The sequence below is a fragment of the Globicephala melas genome, chromosome 11 (genome assembly GCF_963455315.2).
Source record: "Globicephala melas chromosome 11, mGloMel1.2, whole genome shotgun sequence".
Lineage (NCBI taxonomy): Eukaryota > Metazoa > Chordata > Mammalia > Artiodactyla > Delphinidae > Globicephala > Globicephala melas.
The window spans coordinates 21,314,262-21,329,588 of record NC_083324.2 but is presented as its reverse complement, the minus strand read 5'-3'; the positions used below and the strand labels follow the sequence as shown (position 1 = coordinate 21,329,588).

Below are 15,327 nucleotides of genomic sequence, written 5' to 3'. Positions count from 1 at the left end.
GTCAGAGAGCTATAAAGTCGTAGAGTTATAACTTAAACCCAGGTCTGTGAATCTTTAAAGCCCATGCTCTGAACTATCCACAACATTGAGGTCCATTTCCAACTGTCAAAATTTCATCCATCAAGGTCCAGTTAAGAATGTCATGTCTTCCATGAAATCTTCCTCAGTTCCTCTGATCAGAATTCATCCTCCATGATACCATTTCAAAGTGCTTATTCAACTGCCTACTACTATACATTTGTTGACATTATTTGCCTCCCAACAGTAGAAAAGCAAACTCTTCACTTAAGGTAATTAAATTCACCTTTGAATTTCCTATGGATCCTAAGCAGGGGGTTCATACATGGCAGTACACATAAAATGTGTTAAAACGTAGGACCCAAGTTTTTTCCAGCTATAATTAATGGTTTAGATCTATTTTAGATCTATAATTCAAAGTGCACTACAGAAGACAAACATTACTTAAAATCTACTTTTTGTACTATATTCAGATGGAATAGAGCAAGAACACGAAGAGTTAAGTTGGTTAGGTAGTCTCAGGTTATTATCAGTGTCTAAAATGATACTAATTAAAGTTGCTAATTAAAGCAACCAAGCAGATAGAAGTATATCATATTTCTTTTCTGTAAGAATATATAGAGAAAAATTATAAATATTAACATTGACATTCATCAAGAAGGGGGAAAACAACCTCAGAAGGGGAAATACTGAGAAATGCTATAATACTTGGGATACAAGCAATAATTACTAACCTTAATTGGTTACCAATATCTGAAACAGCCAACTGTTCCAAATTACAAGAATTAGAACAAATAGTTCTCAATCCGGAGCAAGTTTGCTCCCAAGGGGACATCTGGCAATGTGTGGCAACATTTTCAATTATCACAACTGAGGGGGGATTAGGTTGGGGTTGAGGAGGGAAGGGTGATACTGGCATCTTGTAGGTAGGGGTCTGGGATGCTGGTAAATACCCGACAATGCACAGGACAGTCCCATACAATATAAAATTATCCAGCCCAAAATGGCAGTAGTGCTGAGGTTGAGAAATCCTACATTAGAATAAATCAACACTTTATTCTAATATTCAATGTCACTAATCATTAGGAATTTTTATTTTAAAATTACTTTGACTTGAAGGAGTATAGATATGTGTGTGTGTGTGTGTGTGTATATATATATATATATATTTAAAGCAGAAGGGAAAAATAACAAATGAGATTAATGGTAATTTTTAAAATGTATAGAGTGCCATTTAGATTTAAGTGTTATTTATTTTTATTTTGATGGACTTATCATTTATAAAAATTACTCTAAAGATCCTTGCTATATATCTTGCAAGGACTTACACATAAATTATACAAATACTGGCTTAGATTTTTTTCGAAGTATCAAAAGTCTGTAATCCTAGAGGTGCGAAAAATCTAAAATTTAAGTGTTAATATACTACATGGTATCCTTTTTAATCTTATTTCTTTTTTCCCATACCAAAATAATAATGCATTCCTCAAAAAATATGTCTCTGTAGAGTTTATTTAATATTATTTTAAACTTCCATTACCTTTTTAGCAGCATCTCTCTCTTTGCAGGCTAGCTGAACTTTCTTTTCTGCTTCTGCAATTCTTTGAGTAAACTCATCTTTCAAGGAAGAAATGCTGCTGCTCTCTTCTTTCACTCTGATCATTTCACTAAATTTAAAATAATACTGAGACTGAAAATACTTGTTTATATATTCTAAAGTTAACAGATGAGTTCAGTTTGCAAAAAAAAAAAAAAAACTAACATTCTCTTCAACATACACTTTACTAAAATAGATTAATTTTAGGCCTGTTAACTTTTAAGAGAAAAATTACCTGCTTAATTTATTTTAAAACACTTCAAAGAAAACCCATTAGAAATTGAAAATGTCACCAATACATGATGTGTAAAAATTACAAAAAGGTAACTAAAACTTTTCACTGTTAAATCTTAATTGTGTCACATTTTACTAATCAGCTCCTTAAAGCAAACTAGTACTCAGTATTTTTTTAAACTATAATCTCAGTTTTCTCTAAATATACCTTTTAAATCTCTAATACTAATAGATTATTAATAACAAAAGGGAAGAGGTTTTTTTTGTTTTTGTTTTGCAAAACACCTCTCTTCAGTGCCAGTGGTAAAAGAGTAAGATAATTTGAGGAGAAAAGTAATCTCTAAGGGTGGAATGGTAATACCATTCAATTCTCAATAATTATAAACAAGTTAAAATATAAAACATTTTAACTTAAAAAACATTCTTAAGTAATAACCAACTGTATGGACCACTACAAAATGTGTAAAATTACTCACATTTGTAAAGTACTTACTCTTTCAGATTATCATAAGCTTCTTCTAGAAGTGCTTTTTCTTTACTAAGAGATAATAACTGAGCTTCCCTTTTATCCAGTTTCTCATTCAGAAATTCAACTGTCTGGATAAGAAGAATACACAAAAGTCCAACATTTAACTTTAAAAGACCATTTTTACATGCAGGTGAAAAAGTAAAGGCCGCCGAATCACTGTAATTAATAAAACAGCATTATCTCATAAAAAGAATTAAAAACAAAACTGGGAACACAGCAGACATAGAACAGCAAGAACTCACACAGAGTGGGTAGGAGGGTATAAATTAGTACTACAACCACCTAGTTGGTAGTTTGGTAAAACGCTTTGGAAAACAGTTAAGCAATATCTAGTTAAAGATCTACATACCCCTTCATGTAGAAAATTCTACTTTTAGGTGTACCTCAGAGGAGAAAACATTTACAGCAATTCGTTTGCAATAGCAAAAATGTGGGAAGAGTGTACATAACCACTAAAAAAGGAAGGGAGATGAGATGCAATCAAAAAGATCAAAGAGGGGCTTCAAAGCTTCTACTAATGTTCTCTATCTTACTGGGTACTGGATATACAAGTGTTTGTTTCTCCATATTATTCTTCAACCCAAACATGTAACATGCAACATTTTTAGCATGATACATTGCATTTAAAAAATGAAATTAACTTTAGAAAATCGATAGGCATATAATTTTTAAATCTCCAGAATATATTAGTATAAAGCTAAGCAAAAAGGAATGGTTAGACTATCTTATTCCTTAGGTCCTGCTGAAGCAGTGATACACTTGTGCCATGAGGGGAGGAATGGTGCCTTTTGTACTAAAAAATAAATAAATAAAGTCTTACCTGATTTAGGTCTAGATTAACTTAGAAATCACTTACCTTCTAACAATGGTTCAAAAATATATTATTAATAATAAATAGTGTTGGTTTCTAGGAATTCAAACTGCTATTATAGCTAGAGCATGGCATTTTGTTTGTGAATAATATTAAACCTAGGTAACAGAATCTGGCACTTTTTTTACTTTAAATAATTCAATACATGACACTTAGAGGACATTTCTTCAAGATATTCTGTATCTCAGAAGAGTCTATTAAAGATGCCAGATCCAACTCAATTTCTACACCTAAAATTCATAGGGAAAACGAAAACTGTGATTTAATGTTAAAGAATTTACACCACTCTCCTTTTTTACATATTAGGTGAAAGCAATTTGTCATTCCTAAACAACACTTTTGATCCTTGGACATTTCCCTTTCTTATTCATTTAAGATAGCTATCAGTAGGAAATATCAAAAACAACATAAAAAACAAACAAGCAATTAATAACAACAGAAAAACATCAATGATCTGAGACCAAATTTTTCATTCAAGATTTGCTACAAATAATGTGAACATGCAAAATATTTTCGATATAAGAAAAATCATATAATATTTAGATTTGTTTGAGCATTATCTGCAAAGGAGGTGACGGTATCTGTTTACATAAGAAGACAGTCCCTTGCAAACTAATAAATTAATGAGTCCAGCAAAAGAGAATATTAAGGTGATAAGGACTCAACAGTAAAGGCCTAAGATGGAAACTTTTTTATGCTTGGTTATACTGAAATATCAACTTATGCTACCATACTTGTCTTCGAGAAATTTCAAATAATTTAGCATCAATAATTCTTCAAGTTTAAGATCCTTAACACCACACTTAAATGCAAAATGCCTGTCTTTTTTAATCAGTACAAACCATTAGGCATCACGGAATATTAAAAATAAACCAATGATTTAATCTCTGAAAAGCATATCAAAAAATCCCCTTCCACTTCCTATAGTTACCTTGAATACATCTTCCTTCTCAGAAAGTGCTTCTGGCTCACTTTCAGGAACTTCGGGCTGCTCAGCCACCTTGTCTAGGACACTATGTTCTTCATTTACTGGTGTAGAAGAAACCAAGATATCAGGCTGTTCACAGTTAACAGGAGTTGCACTTCGTCCACTTTCTTCCATTTCTGTTTCTTCAGTGGGCATAATTAATGTTTCATTTGCTTCTTCAGGTTTTCCTTCAACAGATTCAACTGTTTTAGCCTTTGGAGTTGAAGAATTAACTATAATAGGTACTAAAGCATACCCCTTGCCTGACAATTCATCATCTGAATTGATTTCGCTTACACTACGGCTATCTAATGACTGTACACTAAACGAGTCTATTCTTTCAAAAGCATCAGATGAGCAGCAACTCTCAGTGAGTTTTTGGAAATCATCTAAACGATTATATTCAGGACAAGCAGATGCTGAGAGAAGCTGAAAGGATGTCTGCATCAAGTGCAGACTTGATTTTGAATCTGTAGTCTCTTGTCTCGAGCTTGCTGAGCTCTCACTTATTACACTTTCATGATCTAAAACTTCAATATCACTAGTGGTAGAAGTACCTGATGAGAAGGTACTAACGGGAGGAGAAGGTGTATTGCTCTGTCTGTCTTCATGTTTTTGCTCCTTAGGTTCCAAAGCCATGTCCTTTGTTTCCGCTGTGAGAGGCTGTGTAGGCATATTAGATACATTTTCCCTAGTTGTTTTCACATGAATTATACTTTCAGATACTTTCAAATGTACTGCTGACACCTTTGTATCAGATTCTTTATTAAGAGTTTCTTCATGCTTGCCCTCAGTTTTAGGAGACAGAGTACTGGCTGCCAGAGTTTCCCCCGATACAAATGGAGGAGAGTCTTCTACTTTCGACTCAGCGGCTTCAGTTGTTCTTGACTGTCCAGCGTGCAAGGACTCCTGTAAGGTGCTTTTCACTTCTTCTTCTGGTCTCTGTGATTTAGCTGGTGGTTTCGATACCACTGGACTCTTCTGAATGGTCTGGACATCGGTGGGAGAGAGAAAGGCACTGAAGAAATTTTCAGATTCATCTACCACAGTTCTCCGAACTGGCTTTGTAATTGCTTTAGGAGAGGCTACCGGTTGATTCTGAGGTTCAGTGTTGGATTTTAACCCCCAGGTTGAAGTATCCCATCCTCCACTGACAGGGGGACTTATTCCTTTGACAAAAAATATATATATATTAAAAAAGAAAAAAATATACCTATATATAAAGCATTTAAATTACAATCATTACTATAAGTCAATATAAATATGTTTTTTTAAAACCCTACAGAATACAACCCGTAATTTGGACATGTTGAAGTCCTTGCTTACTACGTAATTAATTAGTTCATCGTTTAACTTTGGGCCTTAAAAAGGAAAACTGGTGTGCATCTGCCAGGAGGACCTAGGAGCAAAGCTGAAAGACTAGATTGAAGCTGGCCTACCAGAAGCAAGTATGTTATTCCCTCCTACAACAAATTAATAAAGAAATGGTATGTGTTAATAACCAATGCTAAGTCCAAGATACATATGATGCATCTCATAATAACGGGCAGTATCTTCACTTACAGGTCATGTGTAGTCATGGCAAATAGAATCTACCTTCTATACAATTAGTTCCATATTAATTTTATTCTTGTAATATCAATGATAAAACATAGTTATCAGCTAGACAGATGGCAACCCTCAAAAACTGAACCCAAAATACTGGTGACAAATGTCCTTTTTCAAAGATCAAAGTAAACTGATGGGAACAGTAACTTCTAAAGGGCAAATTCATTTTCATCCACTTAATGACAAGCCCATTCTCCAAGTCCCACTCTCCAAACCTACTCTGAGAAAGTTTTGTTCTCTCGCTAAATTCCAAATTATGTTAGCAATTATAGAAGGTCATATGAATTTCAAAAATGCACATTTTTTAAAAATTATTGCTTTTTGACAAAGATAGCAGTTTACACTAGAATTTTTTTTTTAAACACTAAGGAGAAAATAACCATCTTCTGAGCAAAAAAGGTAATTCTATCAGTCATACAAATAATATGTTACTGAAAAACCCGATGATAAACAAAAAATGGCATATTTGCTAAAATACTTAAAGCATTTCTTTAAAAAAATTTCTTCCATTTCTAAATTCAAAAGTGGCTGAGCAGAATCATCACAAACCCCAAACACTTAAAAGCTGGTGGGCAGAGCACAAGTACCTAAAAGCTCCTAAAAGCTAACAAGCCCAACACTAAATTGTACCCTTTAATATGACTTCGGAGATAACTAGGCAATTTTAGCTTGGGGATACAGTTTTACATCCATTTGTTCAGTATATCAGAACGGTGGAAAAAGGGAGAAAAACAAAATAAGACACAAAGGAACAAGCAAAATAAAATCTGCTCATTAATTATTGTCATGGCAACGAATGACAGAAGTCAAATTTGCCTGTTGGAGAAAGTTTTATATAAATCGCAGGGTTATGTGATATCCACTTAAATCACTCCATTATGAAGACTGGTCATCTCTGAGTGACGGCGACGTAAAACATAGGTGATCAGTCAACATTTATGGCATTTCACTAAAACCTAAGTCTATTCTGGATAACTTATTTAAAAAAAAAAAAAGAATTATAGAGCAGGATTTCAGCCCCGGATTTCATAAAAGGAGTATCCTTACATTTACAACTTATATTCTGTCTCTTTTACAGTTAAGACATTCAAAACGTGGGGTAGCCTGAAAAAAGGAAGTGGAGTTCCTTCCACCAAGATCCTATAACATCTTGGAAAAAGTAACAGGATGGTGACATAAACACATGAGCCAAAATATCTTAAAACGATGCACCTCAAATTTAGGTCCTGACTTCTCAAAGACGTAAAATGAGGAAAAGAAACCAGAAAGGAGTAGTCAGGAATAACTTATTCTTTCTCCCAGAGGTTCACAACCCCAAAGTCGGGCCAATCTGCACCCCACACACCAAAAAGGAGAAACTGTTGCTTAGACTTAGAGCTAAAAGCAGCTGAAGATCCCTGAAAAGTGAAGCCCAGGGACTCTTGAGAAAGAAAGACGAGACGATTGGAGGCTAGACCGCGACGCGACCCGAAATCGCGGGCCGCGCCCCCCCCCGACCCTCCCGCGGGCGGAGTGGCCCAGAGGAACGGGCCGCGCCGTCTCTGCACCACGGAGGGCAGCGCCAGAACTCGAGGAGCTGTTTCAGGAGAGACGGCCATACAGAGCCCAGGAGGCGCGCAGCACCCGCTAAGTGTTCGCGACTGTTCTTCCCGTCCCCGCGGACTGATTCCGATACTGGGCTCGGACAGCGTCCCGAGCGCGCAGCCGGCCCGGGTTCGAGGGCCTGTGATGCGGCCGACGTGCAGGGAGGGCGCGGGGCCACGACCACCGAATCAGGTCCCCGTCAGCCCCCACCTGGGGCCACGGGCAAGGAAGGACCCAGGGCTGGGTTCTCCCTCGGGACTAGAGCAAAGACCAACTGAGAGGCCAGAGCAGGGTTTGGGGCCGGGCTGGGGACCAGGACTTGATCATTAAGTCCGTCGCTCAGCGAGGCGGGAGCCCCCACTCCCCCACCCTCGCCGCTTCACCTGCCGGTCTCGGAAAAGAAGCCCGCGGGAGCGCAGTGATGCCGCCGCTCGCGCCCTTACCCGGCTCTCCGTACGGAATGGTCTCGGCCCAGGCGCTCGGCTCCTCTTCCTGGATGTCCAGGACCCTGTCGATGGACTTCTGGGCCTGAGACAGGGCCTGCTTGGCGAAGCTGGAGAGCTGGGAGGCGTTGAACCAGCTCATATCCCCTCCTCAGCCGCCAGCGGCGGCGGCGGCGGCGGCGCCGGCAGCACCGAACTGTAAGACCGAGGGACAAGTCGACTGCCGCGGACCCGGCGGAGGGTCCACGGAGAGCCTCGCCCCCTTCTCCACTCGGCGGGCCCTGTCAGCGGGGAGCCATGACCCCGCAGGTCTCCCCCGAGCCGGAGACGTTACCCTCAGCGCTTTCCTCACAGATGAGACGAAAGGCTCAGACTGCGCAGGCGCTGGCTGCTTCCACGTACACAACCGGCAAGCCCCGGAGCCCAAAGTTCCGCCGGTAGACGGAAGAACCGAAGAACGTTGACGTCACTTCCTGGGGTCCAGGATTGCCCGTAGTTATGGAGGAACGCGGAACGGTTCCTATCGAAACTGATTCCAGACGTAGTGCGGCGATTGTCAGCCCTGGGAGGAATTCTGTGGCTATATCAGCAGGGGCTGATTCCTCCGGAAGGAATATGCGAGTGCTGAAATGAGTTCCTTCCTGGAAAATAGCTCTTGTATTAAGAGCTAGAGCCTTGCCAGCAATAATTGAACAGGGAAGTTTGGGTCTTGCGTTTCTCTTACTTAGCGTCTCCTCTGTTAATCAGTTCTGTGTCAACTTGGCCTTAGGAAGGAACTCTGGGTTTGGGTCTGTCTAAAACTACCGGGCATCGTATGAAAGGACCTGATCCAGCCCATCTGATGCAAGCAAGTAAAAAGCCGTCTTCCACAATAAGTAACGAGAAATCAGAACAAGGGCACAATCTCCCCTTTAAGATACAGGTCCACTGTTGGCCTCAGTCAAAACAAACCTGGGAAGCATTAAAACTATTACTCTTAATATGTACTGTGCATATTATTTAAAATACAACTTTTTTGCATGTGCTCTTCAAACAAATCAAATTGGTGGCCTTCCTAATCTAGTCAGCAGCTGTTCGGTTTGGCCCCCATAATATTAAAATTCTACCAACATTTAAAAGCTAGATTTCACAGAAAAATCCAGACATCCAGCTGATTTTGAAAAATATGTACACCAACATGCAACAGTCAGCTGCAGCAGTTGCCACTTTTGACTAATAATTTTCACTTCAATATGTCACAGATCCCACTATTCTAAATACACTCTTCATAATGTGGTTATTTACCTCACCTGTTTCCCCTACACTTAAGTATTTTACCACACTGCAAGGAACCATGCCATAAAGGAATTATTTTTAGTCAGATTTAAACTCTGCCCTTGAGAAGTTATGATCTACTGATGATTTTATCTAACTTCTGCAAAAATTTGCATATTGAAACGTTTACAATTTAATAATGTACACAGTAGTACTAAGTAACTCAGGTAATTTCAAACAGCTTAGCTGAGTAGCCTGAAGAGGAGGTCAGGTTAGGCTTGGAATCCCTCCCTGTTCCAAGACTTCTAATTGGACAGCTTGAGGTAAATGACCTAAACTTTCTAAAACTATTCAGCTCTCAGATGAAGATATTATCACCTTCTCACAAGGCTACTTTGAGAATTATTGTAGCACCTGTATATAGCACCTGTAAACTGAATCTGTAACTTTTAAGGAAAGCATATACATTTATGCCATATGATTTTATAATGAAAAATTATTTGTCAATATAGAGCTAGAAATAAAAATAAATGAAAATTTAACCCACTGACATGTAATCATAAAGCTTTTAAATAGAAAACTGCCATCCAAGTCAAAAACAGAGAACATGTACGACATGTTCCCACACTAAGATACTAAAACTCATTTTCAGTATTTATGCTTAATTTTGTTTTAAGCCTTAGTCCTTTAGGAGGGGGAAAAAAGCATTTTAAGAGGCGTTAATATAAAAATAGAGTCATTCCATTTCATTACCTTATTATGTTAGAGAAAATTAAATCAGTAGATACTTATTGTGGCTAAAATATTAATTCAAGTACCATAAAATTTTCCTATTAGTAAATCTGCTACATATTTAAAAATTATTTCTACCTTACTACAGAACTACTTACTATCCTTAATATACTTTAAAAAATTTCAGTGAGAAAAATAGACAATATATGATTTTATTAATAAATAGTGTGAAAGCATCAGTGATAACTGTTTAAACATTAAACTCTTTTAACATCCATGTCTTGGCTTTAATGTTGGGCATACTGGCCTCTATGGCACTGCAAGTAAACACACGAAAATACTTCCCATTTCCATGCACAGGTATTCAGCTATAACACCATTTACAAATTATTACGGACAAGATAACTTTTGCAATAGTATTCATTTGGACAGCCACAATTAAGTGAATATAAGATCAAGCAAGAAGTAGGCTATGTTCAATATGCTCTAGACGTCAGGCTGTAGTATTTAATGTTATTTAAAACTTAATTTTCTTATTTTTTAAAAGGGACATATTTTGTATATGTGGGTGCTCAAATGAAAACTGAAGAATGCATTCTTTGACCATAACAAAATTCATATACAAGAGGGCGTTTGCCTCCTCCTCTAAAAGAAGCAATACATTTGCTCATAGTCTCTCTCTCCAGGCACCATTTTCCATATTACTAATGAAAATGCTGACAAGCACCAACCCCGAAATTCTGTCTTCAAGGGAAAGTTACAAAGTTAAAAAACAGTGGCTCATTATAAAAAAAAAAAATCAAATTCCAGCAACACTAATGCTAAAAATGACATCTATTAAATTTCTTAGCATCCAAGAAGTATAATATTTTCATGAGTTTTCTATTATGTGCAGATTTCCTTTCCTTAAGAAGTAAAATGAAGTTTGAACAGTACAGTCTGTGGTGTAGTGACATCAGCAACTGCCAGTTCTTGCCCATCAACGAGTCCCAATTCTAAAAGAAAAAATATACAATTAACCGAAGCAAAAAAACTCAACAAAATAGGTAATACACACATATACAAACTATAAAGAATCCTGGGCTAGATAAAGATCAAAATCCAGTTCTCTTTATTTAATCAAGGTAGTATTATATGTGATTTCCTAGAGATTTTTTAATATTCTACTAAAAGAGCAATAAACTCTATTAATGTTGCTAACGATATAAGTAGGATGGTAGCACCATTTAAAAGCATTAAAAGTAAATCTAGAAGAGGCATTTATTACTTTTACTGGAAAAGAAAAAGAAGAAATTGATTAGTATTAGTAAATATACTCATTTAAAATACCTTTCAATGTCTTGGAGAGATTTGGCCTTGTTCGTTCTTCAATAGAGGTTACTGACTAGAAAACAATAATGTAAAGCACATTAAGTGAAATTAAACTTTTAATATAATTTTGTGGAAAAAAATAAAAACTGAACACTGCTCACCTGTAAGTAAAGTGTTCTATTTTTTCCCTCTAATGTGGCTGTGATAGCTGGAGATTTCATCTGCCTAAATCATAAGGAAAACAAAGTCAAAGATCACTTTTTAAAAAACAATCCTAGTTTTTAAAGCTTTAAAGTCACAAAAATTCTTCTACAACATAACAAAAGTCTTGAACACTTACAGAGAAGCACTATTGGTTAGATAATCCAAAACCTCCTGCAGTTTAGCTGATGGAGAAAACTGAATGTTTTGAGGAAGCTGGCTACAAGCTGGGCAGTTTTCCTAGATATAAAATAACACACAAATCACAGTGGCACATGTACCAATAACAGTCTCTTTATAATGAGGAAACGAAAATCAAGTTGTTTTAATAATCATGCATATTCCCTATGAACAAATTTTTATGTTTTAAAACCTGCTTTTCCTAAAGGGCCATTTTTCCTAAATTATTTTGCTATACAGTATTTATCTCAGGATACAGTATTACAAAAGATATATCAGTAAGTAGGGTTCTGGAAGTTAGAAAATACTTAGAAAGGGTGTGGGCAATTTCATTCACATTTCCAGCCAGTAATTAATATTTAAAAATCAGGGACTTCCCTGGTGGCACAGTGGTTAAGAACCCGCCTGCCAATGCAGGGGACATGGTTTTGAGCCCTCGTCCGGGAAGTCTCACATGTCACGGAGCGGAGCAACTAAGCCCGTGCGCCACAACTACTGAGCGTGCGCTCTAGAGCCCGTGAGCCACAACTACTGAGCCCACGCGCCACAACTACTGAAGCCCACGTGCCTAGAACCTGTGCTCTGCAACAAGAGAAGCCAGCGCAATGAGAGGCCCACACACCGCAACGAAGAGTACCTCCCGCTTGTGGCAACTAGAGAAGGCCCGCGCACAGCAGTGGAGACCCAACACAGCCAAAGATAAATAAATTTTTTAAAATAATAAATAAATAAATAAAAATAAAAATATGCATGATCAAAAAAGTTTTCACGGGCTTCCCTGGCGGCGCAGTGGTTGAGAGTCCGCCTGCCGATGCAGGGGACACGGGTTTGTGCCCCAGTCCGGGAAGATCCCACATGCCGTGAAGCGGCTATGCCCGTGAGCCATGGCCACTGAGCCTGCACGTCCGGAGCCTGTGCTCCGCAACAGGAGAGGCCACAACAGTGAGAGGCCCGCGTATCGCGCAAAAAAAAAAAAAAAAAAAAAGTTTTCATTAGTATACTATTACTAACCTTTCTCTCTGCTTCAAATGTGTACGTGTACAGTCCATCTACATCATTGAATACCAAGTAATTATTAAGGGGAATATATGCACTGTAATGAAAAAATGTTCATTCTTATGTAATTGAGCCAGATCAAAACACAGATTTACAAATATATTAAAAATGAAATCCATTACCTTGTGGCTATTTTAAAAACCTCAGTGGCACACACAGCTACAGTGGAGAGAAAATAAAGGTGCTTTAACTCAATGAAAATTAGACATTTAAAATTAGAAGTTTTTAAAAAGTCAGTTATAAATCAGTACAAATTTACAAGGTTATTGATTACAAAGTAAGTAGATAGAAAAATACATACATAAACACTCCTATTTGTAAAAACTGAGAAAGTAACATTTTATATTTGTTTTATATACTCCAAATGATAGAGTACCACCTCATGTTTTTCTCCCTCTTCTTCAGATTACTGTGCAGCCTGTTACACTGATTACAAAGAAATGGCACTAAAATGTCCCCTTATTACAGAGCACTTTATCTATGATATAATGTAAGAAAAATATATAAAGGGTCCAATAGCTTGTTTTGTGGTTTTGGGGGCAGCTTGATTATACCACCATCCACCCAAGAAGATAATCAAATTCCCAGAACACCAGTTTTCTGAGATCAAGTAGCTGAAGAAATATCAATTTAGGTATTGAATCAAAACCTGAAGGAAAGAAAACAAAATTAAGTAGTGGCCATTTTTCCTCACCTGCAATGACTGCATTTGTGGAAGCTACTGCAGGAATGATTCGTTTTACTACCCCTGAAAAAATATACTGATTAAAATGTGGTCATTTCTTTTAAAAAGTAGGTATCTTAAATTAGACAATATAATGATTTAATATCATTTTCCATAACTTGATTTTTCGGGCTTTCAGGTCAGAAAATAGACTTAAGCTTAACAATGAAACAACCTTCTTTCACATTCACATTATTTTCTGTCACGTTCAGAATCTTAAGCAAGTTACAGGAGGAAAGAATAGTAAATTCTTCACACTGTTTCATATAAAGATGAGACAACAATATATTAATAACTGCTAAAAATTAGAGTGTTTATTTTGTTCCAGGAGCAGTATGAAGATTAAATAAAATATTACGGAATTTTCATAACATCATGTTAGTCTTATCACTCTGATTTTTAAAATAAGGAAAATGAGGTTGAGAGAAATTAACAACATCCACAGCTATACACCTCATAAGTGATAGGGGTGGTATATGAACCCAGCTCTGCCCTAAAGTGCATAACTTTAACCGATACAATATACTATACTATACTCAGTAAGCTTTGAGTAAAATAAAGTAGGAGAATAACAGTTACCTAATTTTTCCTCATCTAATAGTTTTAGCTGTTCTATTCACAAAAATTTAAAACAAACAAAAACTGTGCCTAATCATTTTGTTTCACTCTACAACATGGACTACACAAAATATTAAACGTAGTTCTCTATTTCTACCCCACTTTTTTCATATCAGTATCCACAAATTAGGAATGAACAAAGCCCCACCTTAAACCATTTTTTTAAGTATAAAATAAACATTCTGTAACTATATTTGTACTGTTCATTTTAGAAAAGCAAAAATTCAGAGAAAAGTAGCCATATTATCTTAGAGTGTGAGACAGCCCTGAAAGATGTGTTCCCAAGACTTCAGGTGTAGGCAGGTTTTAAAAACTTCAAAAAAAGGGAAATATCTAAGAAGGCGCGAAAGGAAGGCAGTTAAGTTTGGAAAGCTGTTTTAAAAAGTTAATTCTGAAAGAAGAAATAGGGAGGAGCTAACCTCATGATTACTGGAAGCTCTCCAGTGAAACACATAGAGCAGGACATACTAGAAGGAGGAACAGGTAGTCACAAACAGGGAGGAGTTGAAGAGACGCTGTCCAATAAAAGCAATGTGAAAATGATAAAGATACGCCCCTGTCCCCCACCCCTTTTCAAAAAATCTGGACTTCACTTCCAATTTGGCTTCTGTACTCCCTGTCAAGGCCCTCCATCCTCAGGCTGAGAAGTACACGCCAAGCCTTGCTAAAAGGTATGGAAGGATAATTGAGACTACATATTGAAATGAGTTTATATAGTTCCTGATCAGGACAAAGAGAATTCATTTTTTAATTCAAACCATTAGCAAATAAATGTACACTATATGCCAGACACTGTTCTAGGTGTTGAACAGAGGAGCAGTAAAAAAAAAATTATCTGCTCTTACAGTGATGGAGGAGTCCATTAGACTGGATGGTCAGGGAAGACCTCCTTGGGGAGGTGATAATGTGGGCTGAAATCTAAACCATGAGAAAGACCCAGCCATGCAATGACCTGGGGAAAGAGCAACTCTGTAGAGTAAACACCAAGGGCAAAGGCCCCCAGAACAGGGATGTATTAGAGTGTTAAGTATGAAATATTCTTCGCATAGAAAAACAAGGCTACCATTAGTTCTGAGCAATTATGAAAAGGTAAAATAGCGAATGGCTTACAAGTCATTTTCAGTTGAATGATCAGGAAATGGTGCAGCTCATACCTGAGGGATAAGCAGCCAACCCTAAGGGGAATCCAAGGAAGAGCATTCCAGGTGTTAGGATCAGGAGTATTAAAGCTCTAAGGTGGGATCAGGCTTGGGATCAAAGCAGGTCAGAGGAGGGGAACAAGGAGTGTATAAGAGCAACAAGGAGTGTATAAGAATGGAATTTTCAAATGACAAACCAGAACATTAGTAAACATAAGGAAATAATCACAGGAGAGAAATGGCATATTTTCACCAACACAA

General features: G+C 37.3%; 2 protein-coding genes across 5 annotated transcripts in view; both read right to left on the bottom strand.

Annotated features, from left to right (window-relative positions):
* TMF1 (TATA element modulatory factor 1) overlaps window positions 1-8,244 on the bottom strand; it is a 29,395-nt gene extending 21,151 nt beyond the window's left edge. For both annotated transcript variants that reach the window (XM_030867681.3, XM_070046605.1), the window contains exons 1-4: window positions 7,852-8,244; window positions 4,181-5,385; window positions 2,343-2,446; window positions 1,559-1,685 (exon numbers count right to left, since the gene is read on the bottom strand). In XM_030867681.3, the coding sequence (XP_030723541.1) occupies window positions 1,559-1,685; window positions 2,343-2,446; window positions 4,181-5,385; window positions 7,852-7,993 (1,578 nt within the window). In that variant the 5' untranslated portion in view covers window positions 7,994-8,244. The remainder of the gene's footprint in view (window positions 1-1,558; window positions 1,686-2,342; window positions 2,447-4,180; window positions 5,386-7,851) is intronic.
* Window positions 8,245-10,029: 1,785 nt separating this feature from the next.
* UBA3 (ubiquitin like modifier activating enzyme 3) overlaps window positions 10,030-15,327 on the bottom strand; it is a 28,549-nt gene continuing 23,251 nt past the window's right edge. For all 3 annotated transcript variants that reach the window (XM_060308954.2, XM_030867688.3, XM_030867689.3), the window contains 7 exons: window positions 13,280-13,333; window positions 12,708-12,744; window positions 12,541-12,622; window positions 11,489-11,589; window positions 11,310-11,373; window positions 11,167-11,221; window positions 10,030-10,832 (listed from right to left, as the gene is read on the bottom strand). In XM_060308954.2, coding sequence (XP_060164937.1) covers window positions 10,744-10,832; window positions 11,167-11,221; window positions 11,310-11,373; window positions 11,489-11,589; window positions 12,541-12,622; window positions 12,708-12,744; window positions 13,280-13,333 — 482 coding nt within the window. In that variant the 3' untranslated portion in view covers window positions 10,030-10,743. The remainder of the gene's footprint in view (window positions 10,833-11,166; window positions 11,222-11,309; window positions 11,374-11,488; window positions 11,590-12,540; window positions 12,623-12,707; window positions 12,745-13,279; window positions 13,334-15,327) is intronic.